This window comes from Oryzias latipes, chromosome 6, assembly GCF_053564925.1.
Source record: "Oryzias latipes strain Hd-rR chromosome 6, Olatipes_Hd-rR_3.1".
In the NCBI taxonomy this organism is placed as follows: domain Eukaryota; kingdom Metazoa; phylum Chordata; class Actinopteri; order Beloniformes; family Adrianichthyidae; genus Oryzias; species Oryzias latipes.
This window is the reverse complement of record NC_136242.1, coordinates 4,232,733-4,259,027: the sequence shown is the minus strand read 5'-3', so window position 1 is coordinate 4,259,027 and position 26,295 is coordinate 4,232,733. Positions and strand designations below refer to the sequence as shown.

Sequence of the window (26,295 nt, the reverse complement as noted above, 5' to 3'; positions counted from 1 at the left end):
CATCTGACTTCCACCATGACTCAAACAGCTGCCATATCCAGAAGTTCTCCAATGACACAGCCATTGTTGGACGCGTGTCAGAGGGAAACGATCTGGAATACAAGAAGGTGATCAAGGACTTTGTGGACTCGTGTGAACTCAATCACCTTCACATCAATGCCACCAAAACGAAAGAGATGGTGGTCGACTTCCGGAAAAAGGCTTCTCAGCCTGCCCCCGTAGTCATTCAGGGACTGGACATCAAGAGGGTGGATGTGTACAAATATCTTGGTGTTCACATCAACAATAAACTGGACTGGTCAGACAACACAAAGGTCCTGCACAAGAAGGGCCAAAGTCGCCTCCACCTCCTGAGGAGACTGAGGTCCTTTGGTGTGTGCAGGCCACTACTCAGGACCTTCTATGAGACTGTCGTTGCATCAGCAACTTTCTATTCTGTGGTCTGCTGGTGTGGAGGCATTAGTGAAAGGGACAAGAAGAAACTGGACAAGCTGGTCAAGAGAGCTAGCTCTGTCCTGGGCTGTCCCCTGGACTCAGTAGAGTCTGTAGGTGAGAGGAGGATGCTGACCAAGCTGTCCAGCATCCGGAAGAACCCCTCCCACCCCCTGTATGCGACGGTGGGGACTATGAGGAGCTCATTCAGCCAGAGACTGCTGCACCCACAGTGCAAAAAAGAGCGTTACCGGAGGTCCTTCATCCCAACAGCAATCAGACTATACAATAACACGGTCTAGGACTGATGAAACCGCTGCTGCTATTTATTGCCTTATTTAATCCGTTATTTATACTGTACTTTTACCTCCACCTTGTATTATTTTTATTCTTACTCATTGCTACTTTGTTTTTCGTACTTTCCAACTGCTATTTTTTTTCCTTCTTGTTTTTGGCTGCTGTGACAACCTAATTTCCCCCCGGGGATCAATAAAGTCCTATCTTATCTTATCACTTATCTTAGTCAAAGGTTATACAGATTAAAGCAACAAATAATTTTGGTTTAGTATAAAACATTCCAGTCCAACAGTTTTAGTTTAAATAAATAATGAAATTCCTTTTTAGAAAGACTTAGCTACAGCAGTGAAAGCTGAGGTGAGTTCAGGGACCGCTAGCTGCTTTTCCACCACACATGAGTACAAAACTTGATCAAAATTCTAGAAATGTTGAAAAAACACAATCTTGCAATTACACAGTTTCCATTATTCATAAATGCGTATAAACACAAACCAACTCACACGATGAGTCATTCAGAAACATGGCGACGGATGTGAACAATCCTTTGAGTGACAGCAGATACATTCAAATTTCTGCCACGCCGCTAGCTCATCATCATCTATCAGAGGAGACACTCCAGGCCATGGAGTGGTGAGCCCCTCACACGTGGGGGTTTTGGGGAAATGGTGGTTGGTGATTTTAAGGGGAGCTGTGGATCCAACAATTCCACATGACACGCTCAACTTCTGATGAGCCGTGTGATGCTGTGGCCTCTTGTGGCGCCCGCTGTGCAGAGCCCAAGGCAGCCAGTTCCTACCAGGAAGCGCTTTGCCATGCGGTTGTTGGTCATGTGACTCATTTAAGTCTAAAAAAGGGTTTCCATTGCATTTGTGCAAAATACGTCTCAAATCAATCCTACCCCGCCGAATTCTATGACACCAAGTCTTTCATAGATCACAATAGAGCTGTGAAAGACTTCTGAACAGCTGACAGCTCTCATTTTCATGAAATTACTCTACACTACTCTGTTTAACTGCTGAGCAGCAGCATTTAGAACCGGTTCTGATCAAAGAAAGCCACATTACGTTTGATTCATTTCATCACAAATTCCAGTCAAGCCTCAACAGCTTTTTTCAGTTTGAACAAAAAAAAACAACAACAACAAAAACTCAAACAGACAATCCGCTAAACTCCAGAAGCTGAGATCAAGCTCCTTCTACTTCTACACACACAAATGCTGTTCGCCTTTCAGGGGTCCCCACAGCAAATCTGGGCCCAAAAATCTGGCTTCATCAAAAACAAACAATAAGTAAATAAAAAATCACATACAAAAAAAGCTACAAATCTAACATAACATTTAAGTAAAATAGATGGAATGACTGTCAATAAAAAGTGCAGCAAAAATGTTTTCAGGTGATAAAATCCTGATCTGAATTTTTCATAGATTTACTGCAGGGATGGGAACAGCAGCATTAGATGCATTTTGTTTGCTCCGTCGTGACAAACGAGTGTGATGGCACAGAAAGGCCCACAAATGAAAAGGCTGACGAGGTTAACTGCAGCTTTCATGATGACAAATCAAACAATTTCCTCAAACGGACCAATTCAATTACAACTGTTGACTTCAATATCCAGGATGAGTGTGTGTAAAGCAGCCTTAAGGAGCTGCTTTGTCCGGTGCTGATACTGTAGAAAGCTCACATGAGCTCCAGTGCTGAGCATAACAAAGAGACTTTTTAAATGTAGACGTGAAAAACTATTATGAACCGCAGAGGTGAAACCTTTAGGTCAACAATGTTTGAAACAATGCTTCAGCTGCTGTGGAAGTCAAAACGCAACAGCGGTTGTAAAAAGGTTTGGTGGCAAATCCATAACTTCTAAATCCTACAGAGACTAGCTCAAACCAAGGGTTTTCAACCTGAGGCTCCATGTGGCTCTCTGGTTAAAGAAAAAGAAAATGTTTGAAAAAGTAACCTTTTTTTCAGACTGTACGGTGCATCACGCAAAACAAAACACTCAAGTCATTCTTTCTTCATACGTATTCACCTGGCAGGATCCCGACTACAGTACCCATAATGCTCCAACAATCCATCAAGCACTGCTGCTTCATAATTGGCCACAGTCATTGAAAGACCTTTTGACAGATTTTTTGACTGTTGTGTACAGCAGAAAAATGGTTTGAAGTGAGAGAGGACATCCAGAATTCATACATAAGGTTCGCCGGATTATAAGGTCTATTTTTGAAACAGTTACATTTTTGTTTGTTAGATTTATGAATTTATGGGTGAGGTACACAAACAAAAATAAACTAAATTGAGTTGTTTATTTAATCACTGCTGACATTACACTTGCTCCATTAAGATGATCCTACAAGGTACAGGGTGTCTTATTTTGAAAGGAAGTCATATGAACGAAAGTTATAAACCATTTCATATTTAGAAAACAAGGCTATTTTCTAGACCTGCACAACAAATTTACCGTTATGGCGATATCAAGCTGTGCAATATGCATATGGCAAAAGACGGAGAAATTTGCAATAAATGGTAACCTTAAATGTGCTAAAGCGATCTTAAATAAATCCATTTATGCTTTTGACCAATCAGATTGACCCTTTCACATTGTTGACAAATTAGATGGACCCCTTTTTTGTTAGATGTTGGCCTCCTATGCAGACCAGGGAAATTTGGAGTATAAGTTAAGTTATGTTGACTTTTATTTAAATGAAACCGTTGCATTTAAATGGAAATAATGTTTTTGGTTGTATTGCTATTTGTTCATTTATCGCAAGTTATATCGTCATCGCAATATTGATCAATAATTTTGCAAATCGCGAGTTTTCCTCATATCGTGTAGCCCTACTATTTTCTCTATTTGTGTATGTGTTTTCTTTAGTAAATTGAAAGTTATAATAGCTACAATAACTAAATACAAAGAAGTGTCTTGTTTTTCTAAAGGATAGATTAGACTTTGTGGCTTCCTTCAGGTTGTGCTCAGTAAAAATGACTGAATGACTCCATAAGGGTGTGTTCAGACGGGACACATTTGGTCTGCTACACTATAAAAACGGAATCATCAGAAAGTAAAACGTTTCAAGAAAAATTGTCAGGAAAGTTTTTCAAAAGCAAAGTAATCTTGGGGTACGGAGTATTCAGAGATGGATGAAAACATGTCAATAACTGCCACTCACTACTCTGAAAGTAATACATAATCTCTAGAACGTTTATATTAGGACAGCTGAAAAGGCTTCTCACGTGCTTTTTCTGTCTCTCTCTACACGGCGTGCTGCTGTGACGTCATCCTAAAAGCAACCTTGTAGTTCCTTAACAGAATTCTTTTAAAATAATGCCATAACACATTGAAATGTGATTGGATCAATTCAGTCTCATTAAAACTATTTTCAACGTGATACAAATTGCTTCTCACTGCTTTCCTGACAATCTACACATCATAAACACTTCTCGGTGTAAATTCTTAGCTGTCATCCTGCCTGTAAAGTTTGAATGAACTAAAAGCGCAGGACTTCTAATAATTATAATTTCTGCCTCTAGTTGCTTTGCACTGCCCTCAGAATTCCTGACCAATGAGGGGAGAGATTTTTATTTACGTAGTTTTGTTCACTAGCTTTGGTTTAAATCAGGAAAGGCAGCTTAATGGCAGTCTGAATACAAACCTAACACAAGGTTCAGGACACAAACTGGACCAAATTAACCAGAACAAACGGTTTTCCCCAGTCTGAATACACCCTAAGTGGTAAAGGTTGCAGCCCTCTGCCTAAACCTTACATAAATTAAACATTTCTGTTGCCTTTTTCCAAGTACCACCTACCTCACACACAACCTGCTAAAAAAACAAGTGGATTTTATCCTAACTCAGGTCATTACTACAAACAGCTCTACTTATCTACCACAAGTCCTTTTTTCTAACCAAGGCAGTGACTAAACAGACTCAAACAATAACTTAGTTTTACATTCATAGCTGAATACAATTAGCAAAAACTTAGAAACAACTGGCCTACATCACCAAGATGCACTGTTGTGTCACAGGAATGTCATATAAATAAATCCTGGAGAACACATGAAGTTGCAGAATTTGGAGTTTTTCTGCACATTTTTGAGCATTTTGTTCAGAAGATAATGGATCTTGTTGGTCCAAGTATTTTGCAGAAACTTAACTTCTGCTCCAGACCAGGGGTTCATTCCAGAAAGCATGTTTAAACTAGCCTGACTTTAACCCTGAACTCTGGCTGAAATCCACCTGAACTTGCTTACTCTGGGTATGTCGGTTCCAAAAGACTGGATATGAGTTGGCGTAATTACCCTAGACTTGTTAACCCTGGGTTAATGCACGTGCACGGCAGGTACATAAAGGCATTCTCAATGGATCGCAGATTTCCGGAGTCACCATGGAAACGCGTGGAGAACATTAGAGAGCGCTATACTTCAGTGAGACTGAGTCTGAGATTTTAATGACGGCGTATGAAGATTATTAACCCATCAAAAAGTAATACGGCTGCATCATCAAAAGAAAGAGTTTCTGCTTGTAGTAGAAAAACAGACAAAGTAAACGCACGAGTTTCTGATCTTATTTCCAATTACATCGTGATGTATATATAAACACACACAACTTAGAAAACTTAAATGAATTGATTCAATTGGGGACAAGTAATAGAGTTAAATATATACAACCTAATTTCCTATATCTATCCAACTCAATAGTTGTTTATACAACTCATATTTACATATTTATCTAACTAAATGTAATATTACTCCAATTCCATTAAATGTTTTTCCATCTTAATTTATTGTACTTCTTGAATTCCCACATGTCTAAGTTAGAGGCTGCAGATATACTCATTTTTATAAAATGAAAATAAAATTTTACAGTCTAGATTTACAATATATACCCTGCATTTAATTATCATGACTCTGATTGTAACATCAGTTCTTATACCTTACTATTGCAGTAGTGACGCTAAATAAACTCATCATCCTCTCCCTCCCTCTCACTCATGGTGCAGAAAGAATTAAACATAACAGGACAAATAACTAGACAAACACAGTGAAACACAGTAAAACAGCTAAACAACTAAACACGTTTGGTCAAAAACCCACACTTAAACCCAAATTCGTCCAGACAGGCGAAGGGAATGGAATGGTATCCCACAATTCCTTGCAGTGCTGATCTAACAGAAGCACCAAAGTTACACCTACTTAATTGAATTAATTTGAATGAAAGGAAAATAACTGTCTGATAACTATGTGTTATTTTTAGGTTGACTAAACTCAAAAAAATTGTGTATCTTAACTGAATCAATTAATTACGTTAGATCAAAGTAAAAAATTGTATCTTTCCAACATCCATATGTGGTCTTATCACCCTCTCATGGTGGAAAAAGTATTATCTGAGCTTCTTCATCCACTAAATCATCTTCAAATGGACATGCCATGCTGCTTCACCTCTCTGAAAACAAACTAACCTTAAACTAAACCTGCTCCAGACCAGGTTATGTTCAGAGCATGAGTTGCTATGGCAACTTGACCTACCCTGAAACATACCTCCATTTCTGGAACCGAAAGCTGAGGTTATCAACTTCCTCAGCCTCAAACTTACTGTGGTAACTAGCATAACCTGCTTTCTGGAATACCCCCCTGATGGGTGATTTCTGTTTGTTGTCATGTTTTGGAGCATCTATCCTGACCTGAATGCTCTCCCGTTCTAAATTCCTGCAGGCCTGGGTCTCACTTTTGTGTATCTTACTGTGAAAATCTACCAAAGCCGTACCACATCCTGTGTGAGAGAAATTTGGTGTTGACTTACTTTCTCCCAGCTTGAACAGTGAACGACAACATGTATGCAACTCTGAGGCCACTTCTATGAACCACAGTAAAGAGTTCAACCCTGCTAACACAATAAATCACAGCAGAAAGCAGAAAGGCTCTTAAAGCCGCTGTTCTATACACATGCTTAATGCTATTTATGTCTCATGAGAGCCCAGAACCCTTCAGATTAAGAGTGGAACCAAGGAATATGACCCCCCCCCCCCCCCCCACACACACACACACACACACACCCTCAGTAATGCAGTCTACCAGCATTGGTTGGATGCCATGGTGAAGAAGGTTAACATGTAATGTCTGATTATCGCTTCACTGGTGGTTTAGTTGTGAAAAAAAGAAGAAGAAAACCATCAGTCGAGTTGAGTCAGAGGAGTTTTTTGAAACTAAGTCAAATTTCTTACATTTCATTAGAAAAATGTAACAATTTTTGCCTTGGATATTACATCAGACGTTTAAATTTGTCAAATGTTCTTAATTTTTCCTCAATGTGCACCAGTAGTCTAAATATTATTGACAATAGGACAATACCTGATTCTGTTTCCTCACTGGATTGCTGCTGTTTGTTGACGTACATGTCAGCAACAATAAAACTACTGCTAATCTCAGAATGACAACCCTAATCCCATCATCAGAGATTATTTAGATTTTTTTTAACAATAATGGCTCAACAACAAACATTATTACCAGCTCAATTGTTCATCTATTATTTGTGTGACCAACAAGTTAGATAACCTTCATTTTTGACATTTCTGGAAAAGAAAGATATTCAAAAAAATAAACCTGTCACTTTTATGCTCCCAGAAAACCCCAAGTCTTGTTCCTTTGGCTCCAAAAGACAGAAATAGCAGAAATTAGCAGCAGTTACCACAGAAACCCAACTGTGCTGCAGATTTGCTGGTGTTACCACAGCAACAGAGACTGTTGGCTGCTGCCACCAGACAAAACCCATGGAATGACCGGTGAACAACTCATGATGTTCTTCAGCTCCAATAGAAGGCTCTATGCCAACAGCTTCAAACCGAATATTTTTCTGTTCTAAAAGAGGATTTTTGGAGGCCATTGTCAAAATAATTATTTAAATAATGCTTAATTTACACACAAACACTGATGCATTCATGGTAATTTTGGCTTTTTGGTCAAAGCAGAACCACTGCCTGTATATGAGAACTGGACTGAGTGGCTCCCAAACACATGGTTTGATAGAGACATAAAATGCTTCTAATCAGTTATTCTATCTGTCAAAATTACCATTCTAGTTCTGATACCGTTTCTAACACGTTCTTGATAATCCTCTTTATTTCATGATATTTTTTCATTACTACAAGTTATTCAAGTTATAAACTGACCAACCAGATGCTTTTAGTAAAAATAAGGTGGTCTCATATCCAACATTCCAAAGGTCTGACAGATTTTGTGTAGACAGCTTTCAAGTGGTAGGGGGGGGGGACTTCCCACTAACTCAATCTCAAACATTTATTTGTATAGGGCCTTTTATACCAGTTGACAACACAAAGCGCTGTCCATAAAGGCAAATAAAATAGTCATAAAATATGAAAATGAGTTAAAACAGAAAACATAGGACAATCACATTCAGTTGTCACCCCTCCCTCAACAGATTCCTCCCTCTTTTTTACAACTAGCAGGTGTGTTTATAAGGCCCCGCCCTTTTTGTACTACATTTGAACCCTACCGTAACGATAAACAACCAGTAAACTTGTTGCTTTATGCTGCTTCATGGTCTAATCCCCCCTCCCCTCCTATTATCACCCTCTTACCCCCCCCCCCCCTCTAACATCCCTCTCTCTTCTTCCCTTCTTTCATTTTCTGTCCGGTCCAACACCAAAGATTTTCAAACATGATTGAAATTAATAAAGTTTGGCCTCGATTACAAAAGGGGTTTATTCAGACATACCTTTGGTTTGTATGAAGATTAATAACCCCTCTTGTTAAAATAAAATATGTCCAACACAAGAGGCTCTCAGCTCTCATCTGCCTGCCCAGCAGTTGGACAGGACAAGTTAAAAAAAAAAAAAAAAATAAGTATGCATGTGTGAACATGAGTTGTATTGTGTACATGTTGACATGTTTGTAACATTTTTGGAGCCAACAGGTATGTTTACAACATTTGAGTGTGTGTGTGGACAGGCCCCGCCCCTTCTAGATTTGTATTGCATCTGAACTTTACCAAAGTTTAGATTATAAAAATCCAGCAACTTGTTGCTTTATGATGCTTTATAGTTTTACCCCCTCCCCTCCCCCCTATAATCAGCCTCCTACTACCCCCCCTCTCTAACATGCCTCTCTCCTCTTCCCTCATTTTCTTTTACGCCTGGTCCAACAAAAAACACACACAAAAAACTGTTTACAAATATAATTCAGATTAATAAAGTTTAGTATAAATTACAAAAGGGGTTAATTCAAATAAACACCTAGTGTGTCAAAAGATTCATAACCCCTATTGTAACAGTAAAATATGTCCAACACAAGAGGCCTTCAGCTCTCATCTGTTTGCTCAGCTGTTGGACAGACAATCAATCAATCAATCAATCAATCAATCAATCAATCAATCAATCAATCAATCAATCAATCAATAAGATCGGTCCTGGATTAAGTGATATGTTACAAATGAGCAACGTAAGGAGTGAAGGGGTGCAGGGTGGCACAGTGGTTGCCTCTTGCCTAACAGCAAGAAGACCCCTGTTTAAGGGGTACCTGAAACAGAACCACCAATGGGGGAACCTTCTGTGTTCAGTTTTCATGTCACGCGTGGGTTTTCTCCTCCCACCGTCCAACAACATGCTTCATAGGTTAATTGGTTAAAATTGTTCCCAGGTGTGTATGTGAGTGTGTTGTTTGTGGCCCTGTGTCAGACTGTCCAGGATGTCCCTTGTCCAGGATATCGCCCACGAGTGGCTAGGTTAGTCTCCAACAGCCCCGTGACCCCGAAAGGGAAAAAAAATCGGTTTAGAAAATTGAATGGATGGATGGATGGATGGATGGATGGATGGATGGATGGATGGATGGATGGATGGATGGATGGATGGATGGATGCAAAAAGTGAAGAGGTTAAACTGGCTCAGCACCAATCCAATATGAAGGTTCTATCTTTAATCATCATGATTGTCTTGGCTTCAGTTCTATGTCAATTACTTTCTTACACAACTCTCTGCATTGACCCGGACCTTTGATCAGCACACAATAATACTTCACTATGTCTCTTTATAGTTACATTTAGCAGCAATTGTTTGAATTACCTATACACTAAAAAGTTTTGTTCTTTACATTTCTAAAGTAGTCTTGGACCATCACACTAGTCACCAATAGTCATCCCACTAGTACAGCAGAGTTGATTTGCTTTGCTATTATTAGATCTTTTAGCTTCCTTTAGTTCATTAGATGACTTCTATGAGTGATTTCATGATTCAACAATAATTCATGTTTCACTAATAACTCTTCATAGGCCTGTCAAGGCTGAACAGATTGTATCTATTTAAAGAAATCTGCACATTTCACGTAGACTATCTGCAAAACATTACATAATGTGAATAACTTAGGTGTGACTAATGTAGGTTCCATCTCAGCGTCACCAATTACATCACTAGAAAAGATGGTAACCTTTCATTTGAAGCCTCATATTATGAAGAAAAACTCCATCAAAGTGATTAAGAATAAACTTTTTTCAAAAATACTTTTTAAAAGGAATTTTCAAAAGCAGTCCTATAAAAGCAACAAAAGAAATCCAAAGTTAGAGGTTAGAAAAAAATAAATAAACTGAAGAACAGAGATCAAGAATAACAGTATTGTTTCTAACTTGTCCTGTCCAACAGCTGGGCAGACAGATGAGAGCTGAAGGCCTCTTGGGTTGGACATATTTTACTTTAACAAGAGGGGTTATTAATCTTCAGACAAACCAGAGGTATGTCTGAATAAACCCCTTTTGTAATTGAGGCCAAACTTTATTTATTTTAATCGTATTTGAAAATCTTTTGTGTTGGACCGGACGGAAAAGGAAAGAGGGGAAAAAGAGAGAGGGATGTTGGGGGGGAGGGGGTGAAACCATGAGGCAGCATAAAGCAACAAGTTGCTGGATTTTGGTAAAGTCCAGATGCAATACAAATCTAGAAGGGGCGGGGCCTGTCCAGACACACACTCAAATGTTACAAACATACCTGTTGGCTCCAAAAATGTTCACATACAAACATGTCAACATGTACACAAAACAACTCATGTTCACACACGCATACTTATGCCTTCAGACCAACACATGTGAATCATTTCATTCAGTCACGCAAACTATTAGTGCAAAGGTGAGATAGCACCTGTGCTCAGGTGAGTGTTTCTGTTCTGATGATGGAATGTAAAAGGCAGGAGAGAGAGTACCCAGTCATCCCCACACCAAGACCCCCGCCGCAGCATCAGCGGCAGCCAGGACCCCCCCCAACACCCACACCGTAGCAGATAGAGAACAACCGCCCGACGTGTAATTGCATCCACCACCCTGGCCAGAGCCAGCAAGACCGCCACGGGGGCCCCCAGAGCCAGAGAGCAGGGAGGGACAGGGGGACAAAGTGCAGCTCCAGCCCAACCAGAAGAGAACAAATATAGGGTTTGATTAAGACTTGCTAAAATGACACAAAACATTAAGTTCTAATTTTACAGAAAAAAGTTTTAAGTTTTCAGTCTAAAAAATGAGAAGAAGACTAACAGAAGAAAATGAGTTCTGTCAAAACTGAAGCACCAACTAGATTAGATAAATAGGGTGATTTACACCCTATTTATTGACACCCCTAACCCAGACACCACCTGCAGACACCCTCTGCAGAAACCGGTTGCAGAAACCGGCTGCAGACACCACCTGCAGACACCACCTGTAGACACCACCTGTAGACACCACCTGCAACAAACCACCCACAGAAACTGGCTGCAGACACCGGCTGCGGAAACCGGCTACAGAAAGCAGCTGAAGAAAACTAGCTACAGAGCTGCAGAAACCGGCTGCAGAAACCAACTAGACAAATCAGCTGTATAAACTAGCTGCAGAGAGGTTTCTGCAATTTACAACCCCAAGAGGGTGTCGCTTTATTCAAGAACACGCAGAACAACTGTTCTGTTTCACCACGATCTCTGCTGCCTAACCCTTTAACTGCCTGCTAAACCAAACGATGTAGCATATTTTGAAATCATATTAAAAAACTTGGGCATATAATGCCTAGTTTACCCGAATTAGCTTGCTCCGTGAAAAAAGTATGTGTGTGTGTGTGTTAGCCTGGGGGCGATGCTGTCAGGGCAGAGTCTTCCTGGAAGGGGCGGTTCTTCACTTATCTAGGTCACAATGTGAGAACCGGCTTGTTTTGGTGGATTGGGAGGGGCTGGTGCTCAGAGAGCAGGTTTTTAGAGGAAAACTCAGAAATGGTCAAAATACCTTTTTGGAGTTTTTTTTTTAGGAATGAATATTGTAATGCACTTGAAAGCTCAAAACAATTCATTTAGCATCATATATGCCCTTTAATTTATGTTGAGCAAACTTTTTATTTACTTTAAAAAATAAATGCTGCTGAGCCTGTTAGTCCCTACACTTCTTTGCACTATTTCTTTGCTTTTTTAAATAGACAAAGTTAATTTTTGGTGTTTAAATTATTCTAAATTTTGACGCCAACATGTTCTTGGCCATCTTGACTACTAATTGTTGTCATTGGTCCTGAAAAACAAAACAAAACAAAACAAAAGAACATATTAGTCGATCTCTAGAAACAGCTGCTGCTTCAGCAACATGAATTATGTGAAAGTCCAGAAGAAACAACTACTTCCTGCAGAAGCCAACATAATGAAGCATATAGGAATAAGATCAAAGCAGAAAGCTGGCGTGATGCAGACGCGGTAAACAATATTTTGGAGGCCAGTCCACACCAGAGACCCCGTCCCCACTTAGAGAGCCGACAGAACCCAATGCAACGAGCCCGTTCACTGATTAGGCTTCATCACTGATGAGGAGGATGAGGAGGATCACTCAGAGGAAAACACTGGAGCTAAAACTAATGGAAAAGAAGTCGAATACACCAAAGTGAGGAATAAATATAAATAAACCTTCATGGACAGATATAAATCAGGGTTTAAAAGGATAAATAAAGTAAAACAAAGAAGTTCAAAAAAGAATAACACAAATATAGAATTACTGTCAATTTCAGCTGGAAGCCAGTTTAAAAAAAACTCTTGAGCCTTCCTTTAAAACCATGAACAGTCTCTGCAGCCCTTGCACGTCCAGGGAGGCTGTTCCACAGGCGAAGACCGTCATAACTGGAAAAAAAAAAGCCACGCCGCAACTTTTGGTTGTAACTTTTGAAATGACCAAGAGCCCGGTAAGTGTGTCCTGGAGTTTAGACACACCGTCAAAGCATCAGGATGGACATCCCCAATAAAAGCTTTAATAATACTTTCCTTCCACAACTCTATAGTCTAAACTCTTAACTGCTGGAAAGATGAACAGAACAAAATTAAGACGACGCTGTTTTCTCGGACCAGAGCTTCCATTTGATGAAAGAAAACAAACGTTTCTGCAGACTGACAGAATCTATAAGCTTAGCACATCCTTTCTTTAAGCAAACACTGTAGTCAGGACGTTTAGAGGAACCCTTTTAGTAGAGAAAAGCTTGAGAGGCTGCAGCCGCTTCAGAAACATCAGCTGCGATCACAGCAATCCGCCAAAGCCAGAAAGAGCAGAAAGAGGAGATCCTGGAATCTGAAATCCTGACAAAAGCATCCATCTTCTGACACGCTCACTCACCTAAAACAAGAACATGCACAACGCTTGCACACCAGACGGGACCCAAACACCAAGATTTCTAAAACACAAACCAGCAGACGAGGTTGACATATGAACACACGCCAAGCACACGGAAGCAGTGAATGAGAAAATGCAAGGCGAGCAGAAAGCCCGGCTAGCTTGGAGTGCTGACTCTCTGTGCTAAAATGGTAGATCCCAGATTTCTCCACTTTACCACCAGCAACCATGGAGGCCAAAAATGAAGGAGGAGGGAAAGAGGAAACCTTTCCTTCAGCTGCTGCCTCTGAGGGAAAGCATCCACATCCGTTCAGACGGACCGAATCATGCGCATTTTCAGAGGAGACGGGAGGATGGAGGTGATACTTACATGAGGACTCTGTGCCGAACATGGCTGGGCCAGGAGCTGTGATGGAGAGAGAGTAGGAGAAGGAGGAAAGAGAGGGGGGGGGTAGACAGAGAGAGAGGGGGGGGGGGGTGTTGATGAGCAGGCAGCTACACAGCGGGAGTCATCAAAGCAACACAATGCAGCCTCCAGACCACCAGATGCCCGGGCTCCGCTATCGGTGGCTAATGTAAGGCTCTCCTCTCAGCCCGCCAGCGTTCAGCCGGTCCAGCCGTTACATGGGGGGGGTGGGGGGGGGCATTCAAAGGAACTGTTGGATTTATGACGTCCGGAGATCCAAAGAACCGAGCGAGCATCCTTCACAGCACAGCCAGACAGGAACATGAGGCATGGGCTAGCATCAGTCCGCTCTCCTCGCACCGCCCCCCGCCCCCTTTCCTTCTCATTCCACTGTAGAATTTACAGATGAATAGAGCGAGCGGGCGGGGGGGGGGGGGGGGGTGGTTCTATTCCAACAGAGAGGACACGGTAGAAGGGGTGGGAGGGCCAAAAACAAAACTGCAGCGTTATAAGACAATAGCGACACAAGCAGTGTGTGATGTCAGAATTCCTTTATGAGAGTGTGTGGCTGGGGGGGGGGGTAAAAACAGTGACAGCTGCTGCTGGATGGGGGGCTGAGGGACAACAAAGGAGGACTAATAAAAGGAGGAAACACAAGTAAATCGACAACAAGAAAAAGAGGAGAAATCTATCAGTTCTGAAAGAAAGAATATGAGAGGGGGGAGGGGGGGTTATGGAGGTATTTCTGCACGTCGTCTGCCTTCAGTCCTGAGCCCCCCCCACCGATATCTGACTACACCGAGCTAAAAATATTAACCCCATGCCATACATCTGATGTTAAAAAACCTGATTCAATCCCACAGGAAGTCTCATTTTAAAGGTGCATTTACTTTAAATCGTGTAATCTGGTAATAAAGGTTCATTTGGTAAAAATCATAGTTTAGTTTTAAAGGTTCATTTAGTAAAAATCATAGTTTAGTTTTAAAGGTTCATTTAGTAAAAATCATAGTTTAGTTTTAAAGGTTCATTTAGTAAAATCAATGTCAGGTAAAAAGAAGAAGAGGAAGTTGGAAGCAGCACATCATACCTGATTCCAGACGCGTTCTTGTCTGAAAAGCATGTAAACATCAGTGTAATCAAGGCTCCAGTTCTGTTCAGGCTTTATGTTTTTCTGCTCAGAGAAGTGAGTACTTTACTCCATCGTTTGCATAAAACAGACAATTATAAGTACAAATTTGCTCATGTTAAAAATGAGGCCTCCACAATAAATTGCTTGTTTCAATTTTGCAGGCTGTGCAATACGCATATCACGAAATATGGCGAAAATTAGCTTTAAAAATGGTTCCTTTACAGGTGCTGATACAATCTTATGGCAACTTGAAGTATTTAACAAATCAAATAAATCCCTTGATGCATTTGACCAATCAGATGCAGCTCTTTTATGTCAGAAGCCTCTATGTAGTCTCGGGTTGCAGTGAAATGATGTTTTTGGTATTTCTGCCATTTGCTCATATATCGAAAATTATATCGTCATCGCAATATTGATCACTAATATTGCATATCGTGAGTTTTCCTCATATCGTGCAGCCCTGTTAAAAATACATGTCTAAATATGTGTTCCTATAAAAGTTAATGTTGTGTTTATCATTTACAAAGAAGCTGACTTTGGTCAAAGTCCCATCATGTTCAAAGGCTCCAGTTCTCTCTCAGTGGGTGAGTTAGTGAGGATCAGATGAATAAACTAAACCAGCCTTCCAACCATCCCATCAGTTAGTTACTGCTTCACTAAAAACAAAGCTCACCCCACCCCACCCCCATGCCATCAAAATGTACCACCTTGAGAAGGCATCTCCTCCTGGTTGCTAAGCAACTGAAAATAAGCAGGAGAGCAGAGCAGCCATCTTTTGGTAAGTAAGAATATCAGGAGGAGGACAGTTTATCATTGATCGTTTAATAGAGATTTTAGGTCAAATGCGGAGGTGAAAAAAAAGAAGATTATTACAAAAGAATTCTGCTTCCAAAGATTCCTGATCGTCTGCATCAAACCCTCCTTTATTCCACCAATTTATCATCAAACCCAAAGCATTTTACTGACTGAACCTCTGAGCCGGATTTCAAATGATGAACAACAGCAGACGGCGTTCTACCAGCCCAGTGGTCCTCACGCTATGACTGACACGGGGAGGTTGGGGGTTCGAATCCAGGTCGGGTCACAGCAAAGATAAAAAAAAGGGAACTGATGCATTCATGACTGACTCTAATTAGTAATGGGTTTAATTGGGTGGGGTGGGGGGTATAAACCAGCTATAAAGTAACTGCAGCTAACTGCTCCACCAGGGAGGGAGGAAGGAAGGAAGGAAACAAGGGAGGAAGGAAGCAAGAAAGGAATCAAGCAAGCAAGGAAGCAAGCAAGGTAGAAAGGAAGGGAGGAAGCAAGGAAGGAATCAAGCAAGAAAGGAAGGAAGGAAGCAAGGGAGGAAGCAGCAAGGGAAGAAGGAAGGAAACGAGGAGGGAAGCAAAGAAGGAAGCAAGATGAGGAAGGAAGCAAGCAAGGGAGGAGGGAAGCAAGGCAGGAAGCAAGCAAGGAAGCAAGCAAGCGAGGAAGGAAGGAAGGAAGCAAGTAAGCAAGCAAGGGGAGAAGGAAGGAAGCGAGGAAGGAAGCAAGGGAGGAAGGAAGGAAAGAGGCATGGAAGGAAGAAAGCAAGGGAAGAAGGAAGGAAGGAAGCAAGGAAGCAAGAAAGGGAGGAAGCAAGTAAGCAAGCAAGATAGAAGAGAAGGGAGCGAGCAAAGAAGCAAGCAAGGTAGAAAGGAAGGTAGGAAGCAAGGAAGGAAGCAAGGAAGCACGCAAGGAAGGGAGGAAGGAAGGAAGCAAGGAGGCACGCAAGGAAGGGAGGAAGGAAGGAAGCAAGGAAGAAAGCAAGGAAGGAAGCAAGAAAGGAAAGAATCAAGCAAGGAAGCAAGGAAGAAAGCAAGGAAGGAATGAAATAAGCCAAGGAGGAAGGAAGCAACCAAGCAAGCAAGAAAGTAAGGAAGGAAGGGAGGAAGCAAGCAAGGAAGCAAGCAAGGAAGCAAGCAAGCGAGGAAGGAAGCAAGCAAGGAAGCAAGCAAGGAAGCAAGCAAGGGGAGAAGGAAGGAAGCGAGGAAGGAAGCAAGGGAGGAAGGAAGGAAGGGAGCAAGGAAGGAAGAAAGCAAGGGAGGAAGGAAGGAAGGAAGCAAGGAAGCAAGGAAGCAAGGAAGGGAGGAAGCAAGTAAGCAAGCAAGGTAGAAGGGAAGGGAGCGAGCAAAGAAGCAAGCAAGGTAGAAAGGAAGGTAGGAAGCAAGGAAGAAAGCAAGGAAGCACGCAAGGAAGGGAGGAAGGAAGGAAGCAAGGAGGCACGCTAGGAAGGGAGGAAGGAAGGAAGCAAGGAAGGAAGCAAGCAAGGAAGAAAGGAAGCAAGGAAGGAAGGAAGAAAGCAAGGGAGGAAGGAAGGAAGCAAGCAAGCAAGAAAGGAAGGAAGCAAGAAAGGAAGAAAGCAAGGAAGGAAGCAAGAAAGGAAGAAAGCAAGGAAGGAAGCAAGTGAGGAGGAAAGGAAGCAAGCAAGGAAGGAATTAAGCAAAGAAGGAAACAACGGAGGAAGGAAGCAAGAAAGGAAGCAAGCAAGGAAGGAAGGGAGAAAGCAAGGAAGGAAGGAAGCAAGAAAGGAAGCAAGCAAGGAAGGAAGGAAGGAAGCAAGGAAGGAAGGAAGCAAGGAAGGAAGCAAAGATGGAAGGAAACAAGGGAGGAAGGAAGCAAACGAGGAAGAAAGCAAGGGAGGAAGGACGGAAGAAAGCAAGGAAGGAACGAAGAAAGCAAGGAAGGAAGCAAGCAAGGAAGGTAGCAAGCGAGGAGGGAAGCAAGGAAGGAAGGACGCAAGCAAGAAAGTAAACAAGGGAGGAAGGAAGCAATCAAGGGAGGAAGGAAGCAAGGAAGGAAGCAAGCGAGGAAGGAGAGCAAGCAAAGAAGCAAGCAAGTGAGGAAGGAAGGAAGAAAAGGAGGAAGGAAGCAAGGAAGGAAGGAAGGAAGCAAGGAAGGATCAAGGAAGGAAGCAAGGAAGGAAGCAAGGAAGGGGTCGAATGAGGAAAACAGATTCACACAAAAGGCCCGTACACACCGGGATGTATTTCGCCCGCGATATTCGCCGACGTTTAACGCCTCGTGATTAAACAAAGGGCACCAATGTGAGTGTGCACACCGTCGCGAAAAAACGCCACGCGTCAAAGCGTCACTTTTTAAAAAACGCCTCGGGTTCGTTTTTTTGGTTTGACGCGTCGCGTCGAAAACTATACGACCAATGAAAATGGCGCTTTTGCACACGTGGCTGGAGCTTCTGAAGTTACAGTAAAACAACACTTGGGGACGCTCAAACACAAAACTGCCTTTCTGAGCACACATACCAGCGAAGAAGATAGACGGCAAGTAGCGTCTACACTGCCGCGAAAAAATAATGACAGACATTCTAAAATATCCCCGAAAACGCTCATGATGCATTTTCAGCTCTTGTACCAGTCAATAAAACTCCCCATGTTCTTCTCTTCTCGTAACTATGGGATGTAGCCAAAATCGACGTCTTTTCCGGCGTTTCATCATTCTACAGAACAATAATTTCTTCATCGTTGGAACTGGAGCTGGAGCTACTGGTGCTGGAAATATTCATGTTTTCTTTGATTGATTCTGACAAGCGCATGAACACTTGCTCTCTTCTTCTGAGTGAAAAGCGACTTTAAGAAGCGTAAAGTTGCGCAGCCCCACCTTGTGTAAATCATAGATAATAAAATCACTAAAGTGCATCAAGGGTTAACACCTGAAAGGTTCATGTAGGAGTTTAAGGACAGAAGTTTAATTAGGTAAGGGGTTAATGGCCGACGAAGTGTGCACAACAGAAATCATACCATGGTCCGGGTTAGGGCTGCACGATATGAAGAAAACTCACGATATGCGATATCAGTGATTAATATAGCGATAACGATATAATTTGCGGTATATAAACAATTAGAAAACAACCAAAAATATTATTCCCATTCCATTACAACAGCTTAAAAATTATACTACAAATGACCCTTGTTGACATAGGAGGCGAACATACAACATAATAGGGCGCCATCCGATTAGTTAACAACGTGAACCAACGTGACCAATCCATCTGATTGGTCAAATGCAGAAAGGGATTCTTTCAATCCATTAAACACTTCAAGCTGCCATAAGATTGTTTGGCCACATTTAAGGTAACCATTTATTGCAAATTTGCTGTCTTTTGCGATATGCATATTGCACAGCTTGATATTGCGATAACGATAAATTTGCGGTATATTGTGCAGGCCTTGTCCGGGTGAATACTCGATTCTGATTGGCTACTGGGTGTGGATTGTAAAGTGATGAGACACGCCTGAAAAGAAGTTCCGGTCACCTAGCTTAAATGTTTTGTATCACTGTACCGGCTTCTTTAAAACAACCTTTAGCTTCATCATCTGGACAAAAACAAGCGGTAAGAGGTTAACTTTCTCACTGAACTGACACTTCATTAAACACATCGTGACCATCAGCATTTATTTTGCCTCCCCTGCAGTCGCGATTGGAGGTCGGGGCGGCCGTGGTGCAGCGGTAGGGCGGTCGACCCATGATCGTAAGATTGCAGGTTCGAATCCCGCCTTGCACTCCCATGTGTCGAAGTGTCCTTGGGCAAGACACTGAACCCCACCTTGCCTCTGGTGGGAGGTTGGCACCAGTGTTCGGCAGCGGAGCCGCCATCAGTGTGTGAATGTGTGTGTGAATGTGTGTGTGCATGGGTGAATGGGACTGTGACTGTAAAGCGCTTTGGGCCTTCGTAAGAAGGTAGAAAGCGCTATATAAGTATACGCCATTTACCATTTACCATTACCGTGACAGGCCCTGCTCCACGTAACTAATTGTCTGCTTTTTGTGGAAAAAAAATCCAAAAATAACAAGAATAAACGAGTAAAAACTGGTTGAATATTTATTTCTTCTGCAAGTGACCTTGGTATAAGCGGGTTAATGGCCTTAGAAGTGTCCATTATCAGAATTAACGACCTTCGCTGAATTTCTGATAAGGCACACTTCGTCATCCATTAACCCTTACTTTAACTCAAACTGTCAACATAAACATTTGAAACATTAAAAAGACTGAACAGACCCATTGATGTGGAGCGACACTGTCTTCCAGGGTTACTATCATTATTGTTCTAGACACTTGAGTTGATCTGTTTGTTTTTCTATTATTTAGGTCATTTTTGTGTGAACAGGATTTAGATTTTAGGACGGCTTCTTTTAAAGTTCCACTTAGAGCGGTGACGGTGTGGGATTTTTGATCACTGCGGTGATGAACCAGCAGGGGGCGCGGTGTCACGGTTAAACCCCCCCCCAACACAAAATCCCCCGGCGGCCCGTCGCAAATGAATACAATTAAAACGCAGTATTCTTTATTATCATATAACAGTAACAACTAACTACTACCTAACTACTACCTATCTAACTAATGAACTAACCATATAGCAGCTGTAGAATCCCATCGGTTCTTTTATTTATTATGATTAAGTTTTAGTCAAAATCCAAAAAAACTGTGTAGTTTTCCAGGACCTAGTTTCTGCAGAGCAGCAGGAGTTCATTACAAACTCACCTCTGAGTTGTGTCTTCATCAGAGTCGGACTTTAAGCACTTTGTGCAACATTGATTGGTATAAATATGCAATTGAAAAACCTAAACGGGGGAAATGGGTCACTTAGAACATTCCAGAATCCAGAAGTTGATTCAGGTTCTTCACATAACCGGAACGGACTGAAGACTCAGATCTGGATTCTCCTCTCAGTCTTCCAACGTGAGCTTTAAGGTAGTATTGCAGAGCTAGTATTGCAGGGATGTAAAGGCGTTTGGAAGGTGAACTGACCCAGAGGCGCATAAAAATGCTGAGGTTAGAGGATCAAACCCGTTGGGTGGGACGCTTGCTCGGGAAGCCTGCGCCCATCGTTGCTGGTCTTGTCAGCTTCATTTGCATAGATTTAAATGTGCAAACTTCAGGTCATTTAAATAGAGGACACTGGAAATGACATTCATCAAACTGTGTTTGTATGCAAAGCAGAGTGAGGAGCAGTGAGGGTGGAGAACAAGCACCTGCATCAAGCTGCAGCCTCAGGGTGTCAGCAGTGACGTGCAGACGGCTTTGTGTGTGCAAACATGCAAAGGCCATGCAACAAAATGATTGATCCTCCTTTCTGTTTACTGAAAAAACAGGAGATTTCTCATTCGGACTCAACCTGGATTCATAGCTCCACTCCTCCTGGCTTACAGTAGGAGCCTTCCCAGCAACCCGGACGTCCATCATCAAACCAGACAGCATTTCAATTCTGCTGTGATGAGAGATCATTAAAATATCACAGGGCCACGTGGGAGGCGGTCAAACGCTGAAAACAAAGCATGTCCACCAACTTTTGTTGCAGACTGGGGCAGGGCAAACATTTGTAGCTGAAATCGTGCTCTTAACACGCTGAACAGGTTCTGCATGAAGGTTCCTGAGCGTTCTGATGAGGCTCCGTGACAAATGTCCACACCAGCTCCATGTGTCACAGCCGTCAGCCAGGCCCATGATATTCATCACTTTTCTACTGCTCTACAATTTCCCCCCAAAAAATGGACTTTGAAAATACAGCGGGGAAAATAAGTATTGAACACGTCAACATTTCTCTCAAAAAACATATTTCTAATCGAGCTATTGACATGAAATTTTCACCAGATGTCGGCATCAACCCAAGTAATGCACACATAGAAAGAAATCCAAACATTCATCTTCTTGACCGTTTATTCCCTTTCGGGGTCACGGGGTTGCCGGAGCCTATCCCGGCCACTTGGGCGTAGGCAAGGGATGCCCTGGACTGGTCGCCAGTCTGTCGCAGGGTGAAATCCAAACATTTATGTCCATAAATGAAGTTATGTGTAATAAAGTGAAATGGCCCAGGGAATAAGTATTGAACACATGAAGAAAAGGAGGGGTAAAAAGGTTTGGCAAGCCAAGAAAGCAGCTGGAGTTTGTCAGTATTCAGAAGGTTAACCTGCCCCCCATCAGTGCAAAGTAATATCAGCTGGTATAGCCCTGATTGATGCCTTTTAATAAGGTCTCTCACCAGCAAGGTTTTAGACAAGAAGCATTGCATGATGGGTAAAAGCAAAGAGCTGTCCAAAGACCTACGCAACCTTATTGTTGCAAAACACACTGAAGGCATTGGTTACAGGCACATTTCTAAACTTCTGAAAGTTCCAGTGAGTACCATTGGGCCCATCATCCGGAAGTGGAAAGAACACGGCATTACCATAAACCTGCCACGGCCAGGTGCTCCTCGCAAGATTTCAGACAGAGGAGTCAGAACAATCATCAGAAGGGTTCTCCAACAGCCCAGGACCACTCGTGGAGAGCTTCAGAAAGACCTGGAATCAGCAGGTACCGTTGTTTCAAAGAAAACAATAAGTAATGCACTCAACCGCCATGGCCTCCATGCATGCACACCACGCAAGACTCCATTTTTGAAGAAGAAGCATGTTGAAGCTCGTTTGGAGTTTGTGACACAACATTTGGATAAACCCATGACATTCTGGGAGAAGATACTCTGGTCAGATGAGACCCAAATTGAACTCTTCGGATGTCATAAGACACAACATGTTTGGAGGAAAAATGGCACCGCACATCACCCCCAAAACACCATACCAACAGTCAAGTTTGGAGGTGGGAGCATCATGGCGTGGGGCTGTTTTTCAGCTGTGGTACTGGTAGACTTCATATCATTGAAGGAATAATGACTGGAGAAAAGTATGGAGACATTCTTGATCAGAATCTGCTGTCATCTGCCAGGCTGCTGAAGATGAAAAGAGGGTGGATCTTTCAGCAAGACAACCATCCCAAGCACACACCAAGGTGACACTCAACTGGTTGAAGAAAAAGAAAATAAAGCTGCTAGAATGGCCCAGTCAATCACCAGACTTGAATCCAATTGAAAATCTTTGGAAAGAACTGAAGATCCGGGTTCACAGAGGAGACCCCCGGAACCTTGAAGATTTGAAGGCAGTTTGTGTGGATGAATGGGCCAAAATCCCACCTGAGCAATGTATTCCACTGGTTTCTCCATACAGGAGGCGTCTTGAGGCTGGAATCACCAACAAAGGTTTTTGCACTAAGTATTAAATAAATTTCAGTAAGCGTGTTCAATACTTATTCCCTGTGCCATTTCACTTTATTACACATAACTTCATTTATGGACATAAATGTTTGGATTTCTTTCTATGTGTGAATTACTTGTGTTGATGCCGACATCTGGTGAAAATTTCATGTCAATAGCTCGATTAGAAATATGTTTTTTTTGAGAGAAATGTTGACGTGTTCAATACTTATTTTCCCCCGCTGTATTTGCTCTACTGAATGTTGGAGAGTTTTGTTTATAAGAAATTTTGCATTGTGAAGCTTTTTTTTTTGTTGACCTCTCTTCGTTGTTCTCCGGTTGGTTAACGGTGCTCGCACTCGCCTTTCAACAGGACGACTACACTTGTAGTCGGTCTGCATTGCAAACGTTCATTAATCAATGAGATTGTTTCCATGGCCGCCGTCATGTCTGCGTTCCACGTCCGTCCCTCTGTTTGCACGTCAATTTTGTGACAAAAAGCCGGGGAACCGGAAACAGGTCCGGGTTTTAAAAAACAAAAACCTAACCGCAGACGCAACGGAGTCAATGTAGACAAAGCGACGGTCACAAGACGAACTCTTCACACAACAGAGACGCACAGCAGACAGACACGTGCAAATTAGGGGTCAGAGATAAGAAAGAAACTCTTCTGGACATGAAAATGTATTAGTAACCCCTGTGCTATCCTAGGCACTGTGACATTGGGAGTTGGGTCATCTAGACCCACTAGACAGTGCTCTGAACCTTTTTTCTTCAATGATTTGTGATCTTCACTGGTGTCCATGGATTACATGAAATCTTTCCACCTTTATCCACCTTTGTCATGGTAGGGAGAACACGCCAATGGAAGGGGGGGGGGGTCATAGGATAGCAACACTGTTAATATGTTGAAGCCTGAAAAAATCCATGTGTCGAAACCTCAAGTTTTTTTTCCTCAACAAAAAAACAAGAAATCTTTCTTTCATTAAATTGCAGCTCAATGAGGAGAACTAGGCTGAAATTTCAATGACGTTCTTTTCTTTCATTGTCACGCTTTTTTTATTTGATCAATGGAGACAACAAGAAGGTATAGCAGGTTCATTTGCAGCTAAATAAAAGGAGCATCAGGCAATAAAACAAAGATATACAATTATTTTGAACATTAAAATTGTTAAAATCATTTGGTATGACTTGTATATTACAAAACAAAAAACATGCGGTTCTAGAGTCCTGAGTCACAGTTTGTAGGGTTTTATAGATCAGATCATCTTATTGGTCTAAATTTCCAGCATATGGACCAAAAACAGCTCTCTGTCGTCCTGTTTGGAAGGTGTTGGTGGTCGCTATCAGAAGAATCTTGTATTTCCTGTTTTTATGTCAAGTATTTTAGGATTCTGGTGTCCAGGTTACGGGAGGAAGCCTCTACTTTAGCACTGGAACAGTTTAGGCCAAGACTTTCTGCTGACATTTAACTAAAATGAATATAAACGCAGAGGCCGAGGCCGAAATCATCCAGTCTGATGCTCTTCTAATGAAGGAACGTCTGCCTCAGAGGAGCCAAGAGGTTCAAGTTCAGAGACATGGTTTCCTGGGGAAAGCCCACCAGAACAACCGTAGGGGCAGTAAAGGGGAACTCGGCAGAAACAGCAGTTGACAGAGAAGAGGAAGTGAAGCTGCACTAGAATGATACCACAGTGACGTGCTGTTGAGCTGCAATCAACCACTAAAGGAGAGTTTCTTCTGCTGAACGACTTTTGATTATGATGATGCTGTTTTTGGCCAAAAAACGGTGTCGTTTACAACAACATAGTTTCTGCAGAGCGGGCAGGAGTTCATCAGAAATTCACCTCTGAGTTGTGGGCGGGACCTTTACCGCTGAGTAGGCCGGCTCCCATTTCCTGTCGTCCATTCCCGGGAGCTCCTGCCCCCCCCCCCCCCCCCCCGACGTTACTGAAGCAAAAAAATGGCGAGCAATATTGGAGTTTGATCCAGCTCAGACGAGGAAAACAAAGACCCACATGAATCTAGTCGTCTACAAGCGGCGTCCCCTCTATGAGATTTTTCCAAAAGGAGCTTTTTTTTTTTTTGTCTGCTCCTGATTTACCACAATTTGAATCAAATAAAAACTCCGAAATGCACTTTTAACTGTAATTTTCTTAGTAAATATGGCCTCCATCATCAGGAAAATGCCACAAGAACATGTTAAAAACATCATTTTCATCAGAGGGGGGCTTGCTGTCAGAGCCAATCCCATCCAAAGTCCAAGCAGTTGTCATGGAGGATTGAATATTTCTGACTGAAGACTGGACATCAGCAGATTCAAAGGTTTTCCACTTCACTGGTGGAGACGAGACAGGAAGAGCAGCAGCTGTGCCTCATCTCTGTCCTCAGCTCCAACGTGCAGGAGGATGAAGGCACGTGGGTCATCCATCCTCACACTGAGGAGCCCCATCATGACACTCCTGCCGCCGTCCGGGGCACTTCACATAAACACACAAGGCTCTCCGTCACCCATAAAGCAGCATCGAGATCACACCTTTACTTCCAAATGTTTCATTCTTCTTCTTCTTTTTTTTAAATAAGTTGTATCTACTTTAAACTGTTACTCGCGTGTCTTCTGATCAGAACTGTTTTGGTGTTTTGTTTGAGTCCTGGTGGGAACCAGAGATAGAAGTGAGAGGAACAAAGCAAACATCACAGCTGAACAGCTCAATGAGTCCAGCAGTGACAGAAACCGTCAGGATGGAGCGGAACCACGCGGATCCGCCGGATCCCGGTTTCCTCCACGACCTCTAGTCCTAGTTCTGCAGTCCGCGTGCCCCTACCTGGCTAAGAGGTGGCTAACAGCTAACATGAAGAAGTGACCACTGACTGCTCAGCATGATGAAACTTAACAACAGACAGAGAGAGAGCGCGGCTAAAGTGGAGACGGCGCACGCGGGGGCATTCAGGGGCGCACGCGGCGGAACTTACTTTGGGTCAGTTATGTGGGGAAGGTGATGAAGTTCCTCGTTGGCATTTCTTCCAGCTGAACTTCAGCATGTGTCCGGACTGTGGACGTGTCTGCCGTGGAGCTAACAGTTAGCCACGCGCTGACGGAGCCAAGCGGCCGCCTGCAGGTGTCGCTGCTGCACCTGCACGCCTGCGTGACTCTGACACGAGGAGACCCACTTCTCTGGTGTACTGGAAAAATGTACATAAAATGTGTTTACCTCAGGAGAAATTTTCAATTCCAAAGTATAAAGCATCAATTTGCCGTTACAAATAAAACTTCAAACTTTTTATTAGCAGGTTCAAAGACCCACTCCAATGAAAATGGGGGTTTTAACGGCCCCTTGAGACATTGTTCTAATGGGACATGTATAAAGAAAATTGAGTTTCTGAGTATTTCT

General features: G+C 42.4%; 1 protein-coding gene across 23 annotated transcripts in view; it reads right to left on the bottom strand.

Annotated features, from left to right (window-relative positions):
- The window catches only part of LOC101174329 (suppressor of tumorigenicity 7 protein homolog), a 45,615-nt gene extending 19,574 nt beyond the window's left edge, over window positions 1-26,041 (bottom strand). For 6 of the 23 annotated variants that reach the window (XM_078948255.1, XM_011472873.4, XM_078948263.1 and 3 more), the window contains exon 1: window positions 25,877-26,020. Coding sequence is in view for 15 of the 23 variants with exons in the window: in XM_078948249.1 (XP_078804375.1) it covers window positions 7,326-7,494 (169 nt within the window). In the remaining 8 variants the exon portion in view is untranslated. Of the gene's footprint in view, window positions 1-7,073; window positions 7,215-7,325; window positions 7,523-13,589; window positions 13,613-13,693; window positions 13,730-14,816; window positions 14,834-25,876 lie in introns of those variants that run through there. The other 17 variants (XM_078948252.1, XM_078948259.1, XM_078948253.1 and 14 more) reach the window with 12 other exon arrangements.
- Window positions 26,042-26,295: the final 254 nt, after the last annotated feature.